At 33.8% G+C, this 16,740-nt stretch overlaps 1 protein-coding gene across 1 annotated transcript; it reads right to left on the bottom strand.

Annotated features, from left to right (window-relative positions):
• Nucleotides 1-3,984: 3,984 nt before the first annotated feature.
• LOC136806182 (E3 ubiquitin-protein ligase RFWD3-like) lies at nucleotides 3,985-9,162 on the bottom strand. Its single transcript, XM_067062742.1, has 9 exons — nucleotides 9,074-9,162; nucleotides 8,498-8,560; nucleotides 8,273-8,353; nucleotides 8,070-8,120; nucleotides 7,273-7,341; nucleotides 6,398-6,442; nucleotides 4,890-4,975; nucleotides 4,519-4,613; nucleotides 3,985-4,222 (listed from the first exon to the last, which is right to left on the bottom strand). The coding sequence occupies exons 1-8, from the start codon at nucleotides 9,149-9,151 to the stop codon at nucleotides 4,520-4,522; spliced, it is 567 nt and encodes a 188-aa protein (XP_066918843.1). The 5' UTR covers nucleotides 9,152-9,162; the 3' UTR covers nucleotides 3,985-4,222; nucleotide 4,519.
• Nucleotides 9,163-16,740: the final 7,578 nt, after the last annotated feature.

Here is a 16,740-nt window from a genome sequence, read left to right on the forward strand (position 1 = left end):
TGTCGTTGAAAGCCTGCAAAAAGTACTTATCCACCCTATTAACCCTATCTGCCCTTGAGTTTGGTCATGCCCAGGGGGAGGGGTTATTTGTATGAAGGGGAAACAAGGTTGTGAAGATTGCATGATTTTTTTTCCGAAATCCCCATAACTTTGGCGATGAACATAAAACTTTGTAGAATTTTCAAGCTTTTTCACTTCTAATATTTGTAATTTTTTACTCACAAATATGCAGATTTTTAGTTTCACAAAGAGAAACTTTACAAATTCAAAATTGAAGATGTTGCGTTGGTTAAAACTAACATACATTCTTAAAACTAGCCATAACTTTCATTAAGGTGCCACCGCAGCAAAACGAACACATAGAGTTGAATTTGCTTTCAAAATGAATGATCTTAGCCCTACAGTAATTTTTGTTAAGAGTGACCTCTCATCTGAGACAAAATTCTTTCAAATGCTAACAAATGTGTCAAGGGAGTGATTTACAGTCTACTTAGAGTGACATCCGTGCCTTGTCTTACACGTTTTTTATAAAAACAATTTCATAAGAATACGAGGCTGAAATGTGGCCAAAACCTAAGAACAAATTAAGAAGAATCCGAACCTCAGGTTTCAGAAATTACTGAGAAGTACATGTTTCCATTTTAATTAATATTGACATTTAAGGCTGAAAAACTCATATAAATTTAAGAGCAGCCCAGCCAGAATCATATGACTGACTGGTTTTTCCTATAAAAAGCGTATATATCTGAAGATACTGCTCTTCATATGTTAATTTATTAATGTATACGTTTAGCAACATAACTGTTCAAATACTTTGAGTAGAGTAATACTTTTAACCTACGAAGAGCGCTTAATAACTACTTGTGGTATAAAAAGGGAATTCCCCAGAAAAGGGAATTTCCTTAGAAGACAAACTGGCATTTCAAAATGAGTAATCAGATCAAAATAATTCAGAAAAAGTCTTTTTGATGATGATAAAACAATAGAGAAACCGTAAGATAAGAATGCTACCGTTAAGCGGAACTAAGATACCGAAAACGTGCGCAAAATTATGAGATTTTTGCCCAACTTCCTTATGTGTCTACGAATGCCATCCTCAGAAGCTATAGGCTTCCTCCGGTGGCAATTACCCACAAAAAATTTTCACAGCTAAAAAAGCGGCTGCTTTCAAATTTTGACAGATGATTGATGAAAGGTTACCTTTACTTAAGGTTTAATAAAATTTAAAATTCATTGATGAATTTACGAGCAGCAACCCATAGAAGTGAGGGATTTTGTGTTTTTTTCATAGCATAGTCTCTTATTTTTGATTTATAAAACAATTATACATCGATGCACAAATTTAAAACTGCAATGTGTTTTTATTCAAACACATACCAACTTTAGCTCTTCCATAAAAATGAGCAAAATTAATTACTTTTTCCCAAAGCAACTAAGCAGCTGTTTGGTTCCAATGATCGATGGACAGTACAGTACGAGTTAAATCCTCAATCTGTTTTTTTACATCCATGCAGTATGTCTAATCAGAAAATTACCACTTACCTGTTCTTGTTTACTTGATTGTAGATATTTGCTTTAGTTGAAAAGCTCATTTTTCCAATAACCAATTCCCATTTATATTCCCTTAGCAGCTCCTTTTCGAATGCAGTGCTCTCGCTGCTGAAGAGATATTTTGAATTTTCGTATTCTTTTATGTCCAAATATCTGTAGTAGCTTGTAACACGGTACGAGTAATGCTCGGAAAGCTGACATTTTCTGCAGTATTTGATCTTGTGTATAGCTTTTCGTGTACCATCTCTACAGTAAACCACTACCTCTCTTTCGCCAGACTTTCTTTGTAACTTAAGATTACATTGTCGACAATGTTCTCTATCGGTCTCAAGAATTATTGGGCCATCGTCATGTTTGGAGCCTTCCAAGTGGCTTGCCATATTTTCGGCTTCTGCGAGAAATCGAGCTCGCTCGAGATCGCTTATTGGAGTTCGATCAAATATTTCCGTAAAAAAAAGATCTTGCTGTTTCTTGTGAGCGGTCCAAATCTTTTTCCCATTACGATTGTATAAACTGATGAACTTTCCCATGTGCGTTACTTTCAACATTATGTTTTTCTTCTAGAAATGAGATCACAAAAATAAAATTATTCATAAAATAATTGTAAGTAAACTAATTTGGAACTTTCAATATGAAACTTTCTGCAAATATTCTATTAACATCCACTAACACTAATACGTTATTTTCATAAAAACAATTTCAAAGTTCTCTTAAAAATCATAGTTTCATGGTGCCTATTCTCTTGTACTCCGTCTTTACAAGCACAATTAATAGACCAATAAACTTAATAAACCAATAACGCAATAAACTATAATAATTAATGGCCTTGTTAAGAAAATAATTGTTCATTCTGTGATAAGGCTATGTTTTTTGCACAGTACTCTTAGATTTTGTAGTTTGAATTTCGAAGCAGTGCCCAAATTTACCCAGAAGTTTGGATGTGAAATAACCTGTAAACTTAACATAATAACCACCTCGGGTGAGTTAGGGCGTGTGTAGATTTTTTTTAAATCACAAATCCCGAATCCGCGACCAATAGCACCCATTCTCAGGGATTCACTTATGGATTTTTAGATGACCTATACCATAAGGTTTCAGGACCTGGTTGTTACGTAATCAAATATCAACCTAAAAATTAATTATTAAAGAAAGTGTGAATTATCACGTCATCAAATTATGACGTCATAAATCGTAAATTAGCTCTAACTCTATAATTTGTACTTGTCGAACTTTTTGTTAAATTTGGACCAAAGATGCATCTTAATGGTGCCAAACTCTTCAATGAAAAATATTTTGAAAATTTTGATGACGTCATCAAAAAATGCAGTCATCAAATTTTTCCAAAAATTCTTTTTCAAAAAGTTACATTTCAGTTAGATGGATCTTTGGTTCAGATTTGGGAAAGATTGGACATGTATTTTTAATATTATAGCGTTTATACGATTCATAACGTCACCAAATTCGATCAAATTACGACGACATGATTACAATTTTTTTAATTATAAATTTTTGGGGTGATATTTAATTACTTAACAACCCGGTTCATAAACTTCAAGGTATAGAGGTACTTTAGAGTCCCAAGTGGATCTCTGAATCTTGCTGCTATTGGTAGCGAAAACTTAGGGTAAACTGTTAGGTTTTTGAGACTTGCCCTAAGTCACTCAAGACTGTGACATATGTCAAAGATCATTTCAATTATTTACAGAAAATGTATCTTTGTAAACGAAGGATAAAACTTTTTAAGATGAATGATGTACAAATAAAAATATATACTAAGGATAAAAAACGTTTTCAGTTACTTACAGCTAAAAATTCATACATACATTTCAACATTTCAAGTAGTTGAAAATAAAAGAACGAAAGGGAAAAGTACAAAAAAGCAAAAAAGACTGCCCATTACAAGTAGGAACACATGAAAACAAGCGGGAAAGTGATATCTAGTTTACACTAGAGCAAGTAGTTCAGTTTACGAGTTTACGGATTGCAAACAAAGCTTAAAAATAGTTCAGTTTTCAAAATTTTCGGGTCATATTTTGGCATTATTTATTTCTGAGTAGGAGAAATTGGAAAATCTCAACTTACCCCCAGAAAGATCGAAATTTGGTCAAACTTGTCCCGGTAAGGGTCCGAGGGTCGAAAGTCGGGTGGCACCCCCCCTCGTCAGCTCGCAACCCTAGTACCCCCCGGGCTATATTTCCATCTCGAATTCAATAAGTGAAGTAACTAAAGTAAGTCTACTTACACTAAGTGCCCAAATTTAGGATAAAAAAGAATGAAATTCAGAGTTATTTTAGTAAATGTGAGAAGTAATATGGACCCTTTAGTAAAGTAAAGAAAAACAGGAAATCAAATAATACATGAATGCAAGAGTCGATGTGGACCTTGATACCCCCCTCATTTTGAAAAAACTTCAAAAATCCTTCCTTATGCAAAACAAAATATTTTAGTGCGATTTATTTTAAGGGAGGGGGTAGAACCGTCACAATGGCCATGCTAGTAATTTAGTCTCCCTTTGTAAACTATAAGTATATCATCTACGGACCCTCTAATACTGGTTATCACATCACGGTAAAAAATAGTGGCGACGTTATGTAAGCTATTTAAAAAATCATAATGTATAGAAAACCTCAAAAGTACTATAAAATAGAGACGTGATGAAAACTTGCTTCTCCTAAAAAATAGACGAAATGAAACATTTATAATCATTTTCAGAGGATATAAATGCTATAGAATTTAGAATCTTTGTTTTGTTCTGACCGTTTCTAAGGTAGTTGTTATGATTAAAAGAAAGAATGATTAATTTGAAAAAAAACAAAACATTATAGCTATCTTTAAAGACCTATTCAAGTTTTTGGTGACTTTGACCTCGATAATTTAATCTCCCGAGGATTCTATCTCAAATCTATATTAGGAGGCTAATGGACTTGGACCAACAAAATATTATAGCAAATTTGAAAACACTGCTACCTTAAGCCGGATACAAACGTATTACATCCTTTGCTTCAACGATGTTTCTACAAACAGGACACCTTTTGTCTTGTTCAAACCATTGACTAAGACATCTAAGAGATAAGATTTTAAAAGTAAGTATTATTATTTGAAGTTGATACGTCTGTTACAAATATTTTCCCCACATCTAACCAGGAAAAATTAGAGCCTTATTATTGAAAGGATCATTGAAAACAATTTTTATAGAGTCAAAAACTATTCATGGTTAATTATTCTCGATTTTGGATTAGATATCCTAATATTGTGGGCAATTGACATAATACAAAAAAGTGAGCATTAAAAATACTGCAGATATAAATTGTCAGAATAATGTTAAGAATTCTACCTACTTTCCACCTGCCATATGGCCACATTTCATAGCAAAGACTTTGCTGTGGGATTTTATTGAACGCATACAAATACAACATTCTGTTACCTAAAAAGTTTTATGATTGAAATTTAAAATATGAAACATAAAACAATATTTTGCTTTATGATTATATAATTATGTTTGTTAAAAGCTCGTGTATATTGCAGAATTAATCTTGGGGTAGGGAGACTCAATCCACTAAAAATGTCGAACATTTTTATCCAACATTTCTTTCCGGATTTGTCTTCTTTGTGATTGACCTTTGTCAAGGATACTTAAAAAGCTTTTTAAAAGCACTTTACTTAATTTTTATATGATTTATAGATCACAGTACTTTACATATTATACTGAAAATATCACAAATAAGTCATATTTACAATGAAGAGTTAGTCCGAGTTGTTCTGAGTTGTACCTAAAACAGATACGTTTTTGATATTTTTGATAGACTGTGTTGTTTTTTCACTTCTCAGTAACTAAAAGTGGCATCATCATTGAGCTTTGTTGATTCATTAAAGAGGTAAGATTGAATTTAAGATGGTTTCTAATAACTGATTTGAATATCTGGCTTATGCCACATTTCAAAACTCGAAACTCGGATTAACTCGATTTAACTCCGTTAACATAAATCTTTACGTCAGTGAGCCAATAAACCATTGTAAGTATAACTTTACAGTTTGATATAATTTGCGATCTTGCAGGCTTAACTTTGTTGTCTAGGATTTTAGTCTACTATTTCAAAGTTAAAATTTGGTTGATTTTTTGTCAAAGTTACAAAAGTGCGCAGCTACTTGATTACAAAAGTGTGCATCTCAAAATTACAAAAGTGTGCAGAAAAATTACAAGAGTGCGCAGAAATCAAAGAAATGCACAGAAAAATTACAAAAGTGCACAGAATACAAAACTGAGCATAAAACAACAAAACTGCACATAACAAAGGTGGTTTATGGAAAAGTACATAGTAATTACTCATAATCTTTCTTTATAAGTACAAAACATTAAAGCATCCCCCATCAGACGACCCTTTAAAATTTTACACCTAAAGACCACCAGCCAACCTGCTTGACTAGCCATACTTAACTTTATAAAATCCTCAAAACCCCACCTTAAAAATGGAAACAGTGCTACTAAGCATGTGCTTACTAATACCAGGCTAGGCATACGTGGGCATTTCTGAGATATTGCCGCCACAGCATCTTCTGACCTTTCCATAAAAAAAATACCTTTAATGAAGACTTTTTAATTTCATGGCATGCTTTGATGCTTTATAAAGATTTTTTCATCTTGATTTAAGAAAAATTTATTTCAAAAAAATATTTGGATACTGAAAGAAATTTCCAAAGTCTCAGAACCCACCACCACACCTGTAAATTTTGAACCCGGATTGCAAAGGGTTACCCCAAATTGTTTGAACTCCCACCTGACTAAAACGTTTTAAAAATCTCCAATCCCTTCAGCCTTCATCAAGTAAAGAGTGGAGAGAAAAGATACCTGATCATTTGTTTGTGTTGAATCTGAGCCAAGAAAAGTTAAATCCTGAAATGTAATAGACCAAAATTTGCTTGGGGAATACAGATGAAGAAAGACATACAGAAAGATACGCATATGCACTATGATAAAATAATAGCTATCGAAATACCTTTCACCTACAATTTGAATTTTTTTAAAAGTGCTTGTTTCCTTCTGCATTTCCATCTTGCTCTTCAAGCCTTCAAAATTATGTTCATAAAGTTTGCTCACTGTGAGTGTGCATTATCATTAGGAAGAAAAAATGATCCGAAGTATTATATCATCATTTAAACATCAATGAAGCATGATTGACCCCTAAAATCTTGTTTTTTGCAGATTTTTTTCCCAAAACTCGTGAGACACTCCCATGGGCAATCGTGTGGACCTTTTTTAACTATAAAAGTTATCCCACTATTTAAAGATCACGAGTCAGAGCATTTTAGATAGTAAATTGGTTAAGTATAAAGAGGCGGCACAGGAGAAAAGTTTTGTAATAAGATATGTACTCTTAGGTGCCAAATAAACGGGCGCCCCGCTTGTTAATTTTTCGATTTTTTTCCACCCCCACCCCCCCTGGACCCTATTAGGACCCCCCGTTTATTAATTTTTGAAAAAATTCCCAGCTACCAAAAGGAAAGTTCCTTGTTTTACTCTAAAAGCCTAAATTTAGTCTATTTTGACCCTTTTTAGGGTTTTTTTAAGGTCCATTTTCCAACCCCCCGGTAATTAGGTCCCCACCGTTTATTTAAATTGAAAATTTTTTCCAACCCCCCCCCCCCGTTTATTCGAACCTCCCCCGTTTATTTGGCACCTAAGAGTAGCCAAATTTCAAAAGATTAAAGTAATTTATAAAAAACCTCTTCTTGGTCGTCACTTTCTGATGTCTCTGGACTTAATACATCTTCTTCTGATGATACTTCAATAACCTATAGCAAATAATCATGTCACAATTTCATTTTTCAAAAGAAATAAAAAGAATTGATTGAAGAGGCACAGTTTCAGGACAAGAAACACTTTTACACTAATCTCCGTTGCTAATAAATGTATTGTCTGAAATATTGGGTTTTAAGTAGGCCTTTTTCAAAGTACTACAACAGTAAAAGGGAGCATAGTATGGTAGATTAAGTGACAATCTAAAGTTTTCCTTGTTTGAAAACATCATAAAGCACCTCTATCTGGACCATTAAAGAAACTGACATGTATTCATTGCACCATTTCCAAAAGGAATCTACTTTAAACCATAGTCACCCATCTGCACCGGATGCACCAGATGCAAGATCCAAAGTACACAGACAATAAAAAAATAACACAATTTATATACATGTTTCTTGCAACCTTACCACAATGCGACAAAGTATGTCTAGGTCATGTTGCACTATTTCAAGGTACAAAGTTAGAAGAGAAATTTATCTTAATAAGGATGTGCATTTAAAAGTAATATCTTGAATTCAAATATCCATAAAAAATAATACTTTGATTTAAATCAGATTGAAAATACTTTTCGGGGAAAAATAATTATTTTATAAAGCGATTGCATTTTTTTAAACAATAATTAATGTTATGTCCATATGCAAGTGCCCTCTATCACAGACTACCCAATCACGCTTTCATATGGACTTTTAATGATAGGTAGTATAGAATGTGACAAAAATACCTCTGGTTCCGGAGTAGCCTGAACTGGCTGGAAAATGGTTTGGCTCATCTCCTTTTCAAAAGAAACATTTAAGTATTTGTAATAAACTTGTCAAATATATCTTGAAACAAAAATTAATTAATCAAGTATGTAAGCAGGTAATGCACAGGTTTAAAATATAACAGAAAAATTAAAATTGTAACTTGAAGGATAAGTTACTTTACCTCATCAGTTTCGATTTCTTCTGTTTCATCTGTTTCAATTTCAATCGTTTCATTTGTACTGGTCTCAACTTGTTCATTAATCTAAGTAGAAAAACAAATAAGAAACAATTTTTTAAAAATAAACTTGCTATTACCATCTATGCTGATTGGTCCGCACTCGTGTTCTATTTAAGGCTTTCTTTCTTGGATTAACTTTACATGGTTATAGATTTTTAAAACACTCACTCCATTCTCGATCTCTTCTAGAGTGAACTCTGACGCATCCAATTCTTCTAAGGTAATATTCATCTAATGTAAAAAATAAAAATGGCAATAAAGTTATTGTTCTTATTAACGGACTTCAAAAGCGTGTTCCTAGGATATCCCTCCTAACCATTTACAAATTTTTAATTACCAAATCTTGATATGCTGCAATTATTATATAATGATCTTATGCCTCGGGAAAGAAAACTTGGCCTTGAATGTCTTGCTGACAGATGCCTTGCTAGAAGAATAATATTCTTCAATAAAGTCATGATTAGCTTTGCAGAATTTTGCCGATACGGGTGTACCTATCTGCAAAATTAAATCCCTAATGGAAATCAAAAAGCAACTTTTCAAATGTTTATTGACATCAAAATAACACTTAAAGTTAAATGTGTTTTCAACAACCAGTATGCATAGTTTGGCAACAAAAAGCTACACAACAACTGAAAATTATCATCTCCAAATTGTTTTCACTTTATTAAAATCAAGTCAATGCAAAACTGTTGATATTGAAATTAACCCCATTACATTATATATAAAATAACATTTACAAACCACGTTTGAATTATTATGTTCTCTTGGAAATTCTTCAAATTCGCTATTTTCGAGGTCCTCTAATGTAATTTCTTCCATATTTTTAGTTTTTATCTAAAAGTACGAGAATAGTCAAAGCACCTTTTCAATTTGTACGAGTAAATCATTCAAATCATTATTTCCTGCTAATTGAAGTATATACAGATATACTGTACAGCCTCACATTCCAAATGATGTAAGATAATTTGAATTTGAAAAAATTAAAAATATATATTCCTTGACATTGAATTGGGGGGGGTATTCAGGCAAAAATTGGTGCTGGGTATGTGCGGACGATAAGGGTCAGTTTTTTCCCCTTTCAAAATCTCTCTAAGGGTTGGAAAAATCAAAAAATTCAATGTAGTATCTCTCTAGGGTCAGGAAAATTCACAATTTTCAGGAATTTTTTGGATTTCGCTCGAGAGAAAAATTTGTAAAAAAGTCTATCGAAAGGGTAGGACTTTTTTCAAAAATGGAAGAACAATTTTCAAAAAAGTCTCTTTAAAGGGTCACCTTTTCAGCACCATATTACAGAAATAAAACCCTAATACCGTGAGATTGGGTAACATGCATAAGTGAAGGCTAACATACATAGCCCTCAAATGAATGACCTAGCTTGTCATTAAGATACAAAGTTAAATCAAAACAAAAATGGTAGAGTAGAGCTGCAAGCGGAGCTGCGTAGTTGTATTTTAATGACCAGCCAGGTCATTCATTTGAGGGCTATGCATGTTAGACTCAACTGATGCAAGTTACCCAATCTCACGGTACTTTATTGCACATCACGTGAGAGGACTTGCAGCTTTATCGCATGCTAATTTGTAAGAAAGTAAGCATTGTAATTTGAACATATCTTATATATAGGTAATATCTAATCTCCCGCCTGTTTTACTTGCATTTACTGAAGTATGGTGTAATTCAGTGGCGGCCTGGCAGGGGGTGCAGGGTGTGCAGTGCACCACCCAGAAGGATCTGAGAGGGGCGCCAAAAGAGCTTTTTAAGGGGGCGCCAAAATTTTGTTGATGTTTAATTGGGCAATTTGGCGCACTTCGGCACGTTTATAACGCCTTCTATGAGTACAATGTTAATTTATTTTTCCTTCTTGCATCCTTTCTCTTGAATTTTTTCAAAACTTCGATCAATATTGAATCAGAAGTAAGAGAAGTGCTGTGTATACACCAGGGGTTAAAGAGAAAGCTCACCCCCAAAATGAGAGATTGCCAAAATGATCAAAACTTGTTGATTCTCGCTGTGTTTTTTTTGGTCTTATACTGACCAGGTAACTGCAATTTTGGACATTTTCTACAGACACCACCACCCTTGCAGTTATTCCATAATGTACTAACTGATTTTACCCTCAAAATTGGTGTATACCACCCCCAAAAATGCCAAATTTGGCTATTTTTTCACTGAATTCCTCATTTTTGATACCATTTTACTGGGTACGTCTTATTAACGACCGTTCAAGAGTTAAATATCTCAATCATTTTCCAAGTTTGTTAAAATATCTTTCATGCCTTGATTGACAGATTGAAGAAAAAATTTTGTGATTTTTTTTTTACTTTTGAAAAAAATGTTTTGAATTTTTTTGCTTCCGGAATTTTTAAAAACCTAAAATTTTAAGTGAAAAATTGAAAAATGTGCTCACTTAGTACACCATATCCTACCAAAATCGACAATTTTGGGCTTAGGCACCACCAAAGTTGCAGTTAGTCCACTGGTGGAGTAACTGTTTTCCCAAATTTTGGTTTATATACCACCACGGTAGTAATTGTCATAGTGTTTATATAATAACTGCTTGACCCCCCCCTGTACTGACTAACTTTCTCCGTTTTAGAAGATCTTTTAAGCTGTTTGACCTTTCTTACACCAAAATTTTTTGCCTGCGGCGCAAAAATTCAAAGGAACCCTTCCTCCCAACTTTACATTTTTAAGCCTATTTCAGCCATTTATCTTTAATAGAGAGTACAGTAACACCAGTGGCGCAAAAGTTTAAAGATTATCAGGTAATTTTTCTGATCAGAGTTTTAGAATGCAAAAATATAGACTAAATCGACTTACTAGGTATAAAATTTCCATTTCAAAGATTAGGGGCGTTACTTTCAACCAGTCACTCACTGCTCTTACAGTTTAGTATTTTCACTTAATGGTGGAGGGCGCAAATAAGGACAAAAATACCAGGGGCGCCAATTTCATAGTTTGCACCACCAAGAAAATTAAGCCAGGCCGCTACTGGTGTAATTAGATATGCAAGACAATCACGTTAGCCTAAAGAAATGATTAGACTGTGAATAAGACTCACTTCAAAGTGAGGACAAGAAAAGAATACCTATGTAGTTGTTTGGGAGAACAGGAAGGTCTTTTGAATAACTAATTACTCCAGCAGAAATCTTTTTAATGATAACAAGATATAAGGCGCATATGATCTCTGAAGATATCGTTTGCAAGCTTTTCGATATTTAATTGACACGGATGTGGAGCAAGATTGATCAGAAAGTGGAAAGGAAAACATTGTTTGCTTATATCAGCACAATAACAACGACGGACGAAAAATGTAATAGGCTAGTGAAAATACGAAATTTGATTGGTCGAAACTCACTAGCCTGTTAAATTTTCGTTCGTCGTCGTGATTTTACCGATCAGCCGATTTACTTAACCTCACTAATATGACAATAGGCAGACACAGCCGCCTTATTTATATGAAATGAAATATTTGTCTGGAACACTTATGTAAAAATAAAACCTTTAAATGATTAATACTTACTGCTTTTTCATAAAATGTTTGATTGTTTGATCATAAAAACGCCAAGATCACCACATTCGCTCCCTGTCTGTCAGTCTCTGCTCGTCTCTGTGTCGACTTTTGAGATTTCCAAAGATTTCTACATAATACGGTGGCCCATATTTGCCAGATCACCTTATTCCGGAACCTCGTTTTTCATAATTTTTCTCTGACGTCAATCACAGTAACGTAAATAAAGCCTGGGATACACGGGGACGAGGTTGAGTGTGCCCAACTTTTTGGATCTTGACCAGTCGGGGTACAACCAATGAAGTATAAGCCCGAAGGGCTAGAAGTCAATCTCCTTGGTTAGGATTTGAAGTCAACAAATCTTGAGCTGCTCACCTGGTTTTTACACAAATGACAGATTGAAACTAAAATTTACCTCTAAATTTCGAAAAAAATATCAACCGTAAACAAAGGAATTGCTAGATTCAATCTGTCGTCAAAAGGCTTCACCTTTTCTTGCCTGAGAAAGGTTAGAGATTGGTACAACCACCCTTGATTGAATGAAAAAGATTCTTTTAACTTGAAAAAGAGTTATTTTTTGTCTTTTAAGAAAAAGAGTTATTTTTTGTCTTTTAACTCTTAATTCTTTTAAAATCTTCGATTTATTTTCCTTCTTTGAATTCTTGAGTTTTTTCTTTCTTTCTTCAACAAGAGGAAAGTTCTCATCAATTTTTTCAAGCTTAGGAAAAATTGAGTTAAAAAATGAGAAATTACTTGAAAACTTAATTAAAAGAAGGAAAAAAACCGAGTAAAAATATCAAAAAAGCTCGAAATTTCAAAGCCGTTTCTTTGTAACTCGTCGTTTCTTCAAACATTCTAAGAATTTCAGAAATTAGAAACAGAGACCCGTAATCATCGAGTTAAAAAAACTTTGAGTAGCAATATTTCAACTAAGCTAAATTATGACGTCATATAAAGTGCAAATCATGACGTCAGTCGAGTTGGAATTACTTGAGGTGTGCAAACCTTCGCAGCGATAAAAACTTTCGAGAGGTCGAAAATTCGCGAAGTTTACGACATTTATTTTCGCGAATTTGAGGAAAAAGTCTTTTTCGAGAGCATGAAGTTTCGCAAATCGTTGAAAAAAAATTTAAACGAAAATTGGTTAAATTAAAGTTGTAATTTAAGGATGCACGACGATTTAATGATTTACGATACACGTTGCGCAAAAAGTATACTGATTATTCATCCTATTTAAACTTACAAGCAGTGCCATAATATATTGGTACTTTTGGCTAATTTTCCATTTTTCGAAAATTGAAGTTCGGTTCGAGCGAGAGTGTAAATTTTTAGGCCTTCAACTTGATTTCATCGATTATTTCGATATGGGAGGGATTTATTGGTTTTTAGGCTATTTCAAGCCCTACTGGACCATTTTTGAACTTTTGGGGATCCTCAGTCTTAAGTCTAGCGTTAAAACTCAGAGTTAAAACTCTACCCTTCGAACCTACTTTAGAGCACTTTTCAAAACACCCCGGTGAATTTCCCTTTTGTGCCAAGTATTTTGTGACTGATTGTATAAATTATATAACATTATTCTAAAACAATGGTATGGTAGTTATAATCTTTCTATTCATCTATCTTTTTTAATTTCATATTTATTACGATTTCGAAGTTTTATAAATGTTAAATATTTTCAAAGACAAAACGATTTCCTTTTTCACAAATTTTTAAGTTTACTTTAGCTATTTTCCTTCTCACAGACCTACTGGATACCCTTCTCACTCCAAAATTGTCCAAATAATTGTCCCCGATGGAAAATTATCCTCCAGTTTTTGTCCCCACTGAAAAAAATCGAATAGACCAATGATCCCCATCACTGCTTAATATTATACTTTTTTTCCCATCCCCACTGAATTTTCTGACTCGAAAACAAGTCGTTGAAATCCCCAGCCATGAAAAATATGAATGTGAATATCCTCAAGAATATCAATCCCCACCGAGTTTCAGTCCGTTCCTACCGGTCTATGAGAATGGGGGGGGGACGTACGAGTTTGACGGTGTGACGGTATTAACCCTTTTTTCTGTCGGTGTTTCGGTGTTTGAAGAAAAAGTGACGGTATTTCGGTGTCAAACATGCCATGCGGTATTTCAAGCTATTTCGAACAGGGTGTAAGAGGCTTCTAATTAAAAATAAAAATAAAAAACGTTTGCTTGGGAAAACGGTATTCTGAAATCAGACGGTGACGGTATTTGCCCTAATTTTTTGTCATTATGCCGGTATTTGAACCTTTACAAACTGGTGTAACGGTGTTATTATTTTTTTAGTTTTCGGGATTCCGGGATTCAGCAAAATTTTGACGGGGAAACGGTATTTCGATCCCCTTCAACCCCCCCTATGAACAGAGCATTGCATAATTTAATTTTTTGAAAGATTTTCTTCCTTACATGTCCAGCAGTATGGACGTTTGTACGAGAAAGATCTTCTATATGTCGCTTTTATTGATAAATATAAAAAGAAAAAAAAAAACAATTTTTCAAAAATGAAATCCAATCAACGGTTGATCCAATTTGAACATTGAAGATAATTTTAGGTTATCGGGAGTTTAACTGCTGTCTCCAGCAAATGGGTGAAACGGGGGTGAAACACAGGGTTATGAGTTTTACTTTAATGTTTCATCCCTCAAAGCCACCATTTTCAATGAACCTTTTTATTGATAAACATTGCAGTTTTTTTAAAGTTTTTTTGTGACTGTTAGGGGGGCTGAAATTAGATATTGCGATTTTTACAACCCTTACAGAAACTTTGAAAGTTCAAAAAAGGCACCCTTCTTAAGGGTGGCACATACCACTCGTACCCTCCCTTTACCTAAAAGTATTTGTTACACTTAACACCGTTCTTAATACCTTTTGGCCATCAAAGTATTGCAATCTTATAGTTTGTTCTTATAAAAAACGTGTAGTAGGGTGGAGTTTGAAAAAGTATGTAAAAGATTTGGCGCCTTCAGGAATTTCTTCTGAATATTCTACTTTCGTACTTTCACACGTTTTTCACAATCATTTTTCAAATTTAAGGTGGCCATCCACTGAGTTTGAAAATAGTGATACTTTTTTGGTGGTTTTTTATTTTTTTGGCTTAAAGTCAAGTATAACTTCTCTGGAACAACCACTGAAAATTTCAATTCATAAAAGTAAAGAATAAGCAAAAAATTTTAGGTTTTAAAATACCTACCTTTAAGCTTTTAATGCTTCGCCCATGGACGCCCTGTTTCCCGCCCGTTAGTAAAACAACAATACTACCTTCTTTAGCTGCTCAAACGGCTTGAAAATCTTTACGGGTCGTCTTCAAGTCGCTAAAAACATTTCTAGAAGGTTTGAAGTCGCTTGGTGTACCCATATTCAGTTTTCAAACTTTGTAAACAATGACCGCCCTCGAATTTTAAAGATGGTTTTTGGACAATTTTGGTGGATGAAGCTCACTGACTTTTGCTGAGTGTTTCATCCACATTTGTTGCTGTAAATGATGTTTTATCGTTCTCTTATTACACAAGGAGGTTTGTAAAACTCTAAGGAATATTTAATCATGATGTAACTTGTGATTTCTTTTGATTAAGAGCACGGTCGGTTGTTGTGTAGTGCGCCAAAGGTACGTAGAACTTTTGTTTGCTTGTTTATTCTTTTTTGGGTGCTATTGTAATGTTTTTTTGCCAGGAATCTCTTAGAAAACAACACAATCATCTTCAAATTACTTTTTCAACTGTGTGGGATTAGATTTTGGCGGTTTCATTATGCTTTCAGCGATGGCATGAAAGTGAAAGTGAAAGTGCCCTGTAACACAATAATGAGTCTTCAGTTCCAGAGCTTTTTGAATGAATATTTTAACTTAATTGATTTAGTTTTTAATCCCTGCTGATAGGAATAGTCCAAAATAGTCTTACAATAAATGTGGGCATTGTTATTTACATTTCGGGGTGGTTTTCGTGGTGAAAATGAGTTTTGCGGTCTTTTTTCAAAGTTTTGCGGTTTTCTGGAAATGATCAAAATGTCACTCAAATTGGCCAAAATTTTCACTGTAAATAGTTTTAAATCCTTATTTCCTTTGAAATAATGTAGAAAACTCCCTTATAGGCTCAAATCATAAAAAATCCCTATTGAAAACTATAATCTTTTCATTTAACCGCAATTTATATTTTAAAAGCACGATTTCTCAAAACGCAAATCTGGGGGTTCCCAATCACTGTGGCGGAAAAATCTCAGGATCTAGTTGTCCGATTGGTCTGATTTTTTCAGGGTATTTGCACATCTATGAGGGCTGTGGAATGAGCGAAGGATTTTTCAGATTTCACTAATTCCAGATCTCATATTTTGAAAAAACTGTTTTTTTGGCTTTTACCCCCGGATTTTGGATTTTTCAAAAAAAAATTTCGCTCATTCCATTCTTTGTCCAAAAGTGCCTCTACATACCAAAAATCATTAACCAAGTATTTGTAGTTTTCTCTAAAACGTTGACACAAGATTATTTTGATTTTTCTGAAAAGTCGTACCAAACCCCCGTCTTCCAATTTTTTTTTTTTAATTTTTTTTTTAATATTAACTTTAGGTCATAAATAACAATACCTGGAAGTTTCAAGCCCATATCATTTTTAGTTATTGAGTAATCAACATTTAAAGTTAAAAGGTCGATTTTTAAATTTCCAGTGGATGGCCACCTTAAAAGAGCACGTGTGTTTTCTGACGTGTTTACGTCTCTTTTAGTGTCCACGAACTCTAGATTCGTAAAGCAGCGGTTTATCCGAGCAGTAAACAAAATTGTCTATCAATACCACGTGAGTTCTATGACTGTTAGTTTTTAGTTATTGTGCAAACTATTTGGGTGAAGCATCAAATATTTACGCGTGTATTAATTGACTAACGGATT

The sequence above is a fragment of the Clytia hemisphaerica genome, unplaced genomic scaffold, assembly GCF_902728285.1.
Source record: "Clytia hemisphaerica strain Z4C2 unplaced genomic scaffold, Clytia hemisphaerica genome assembly, whole genome shotgun sequence".
Classification (NCBI taxonomy): domain Eukaryota; kingdom Metazoa; phylum Cnidaria; class Hydrozoa; order Leptothecata; family Clytiidae; genus Clytia; species Clytia hemisphaerica.

Bases quoted from the DNA above. Each gene is read 5' to 3' on its own strand.
- LOC136806182 (XM_067062742.1), bottom strand. From the start codon at position 9,151: ATGGAAGAAATTACATTAGAGGACCTCGAAAATAGCGAATTTGAAGAA. The intron at 8,354-8,497 runs GTGAGTGTTTTA...TTTTCTACTTAG, and splicing joins TAGAAGAGATCGAGAATGGA to ATTAATGAACAAGTTGAGAC. The intron at 7,342-8,069 runs GTATTTTTGTCA...TATTTGCTATAG, and splicing joins AGGCTACTCCGGAACCAGAG to GTTATTGAAGTATCATCAGA.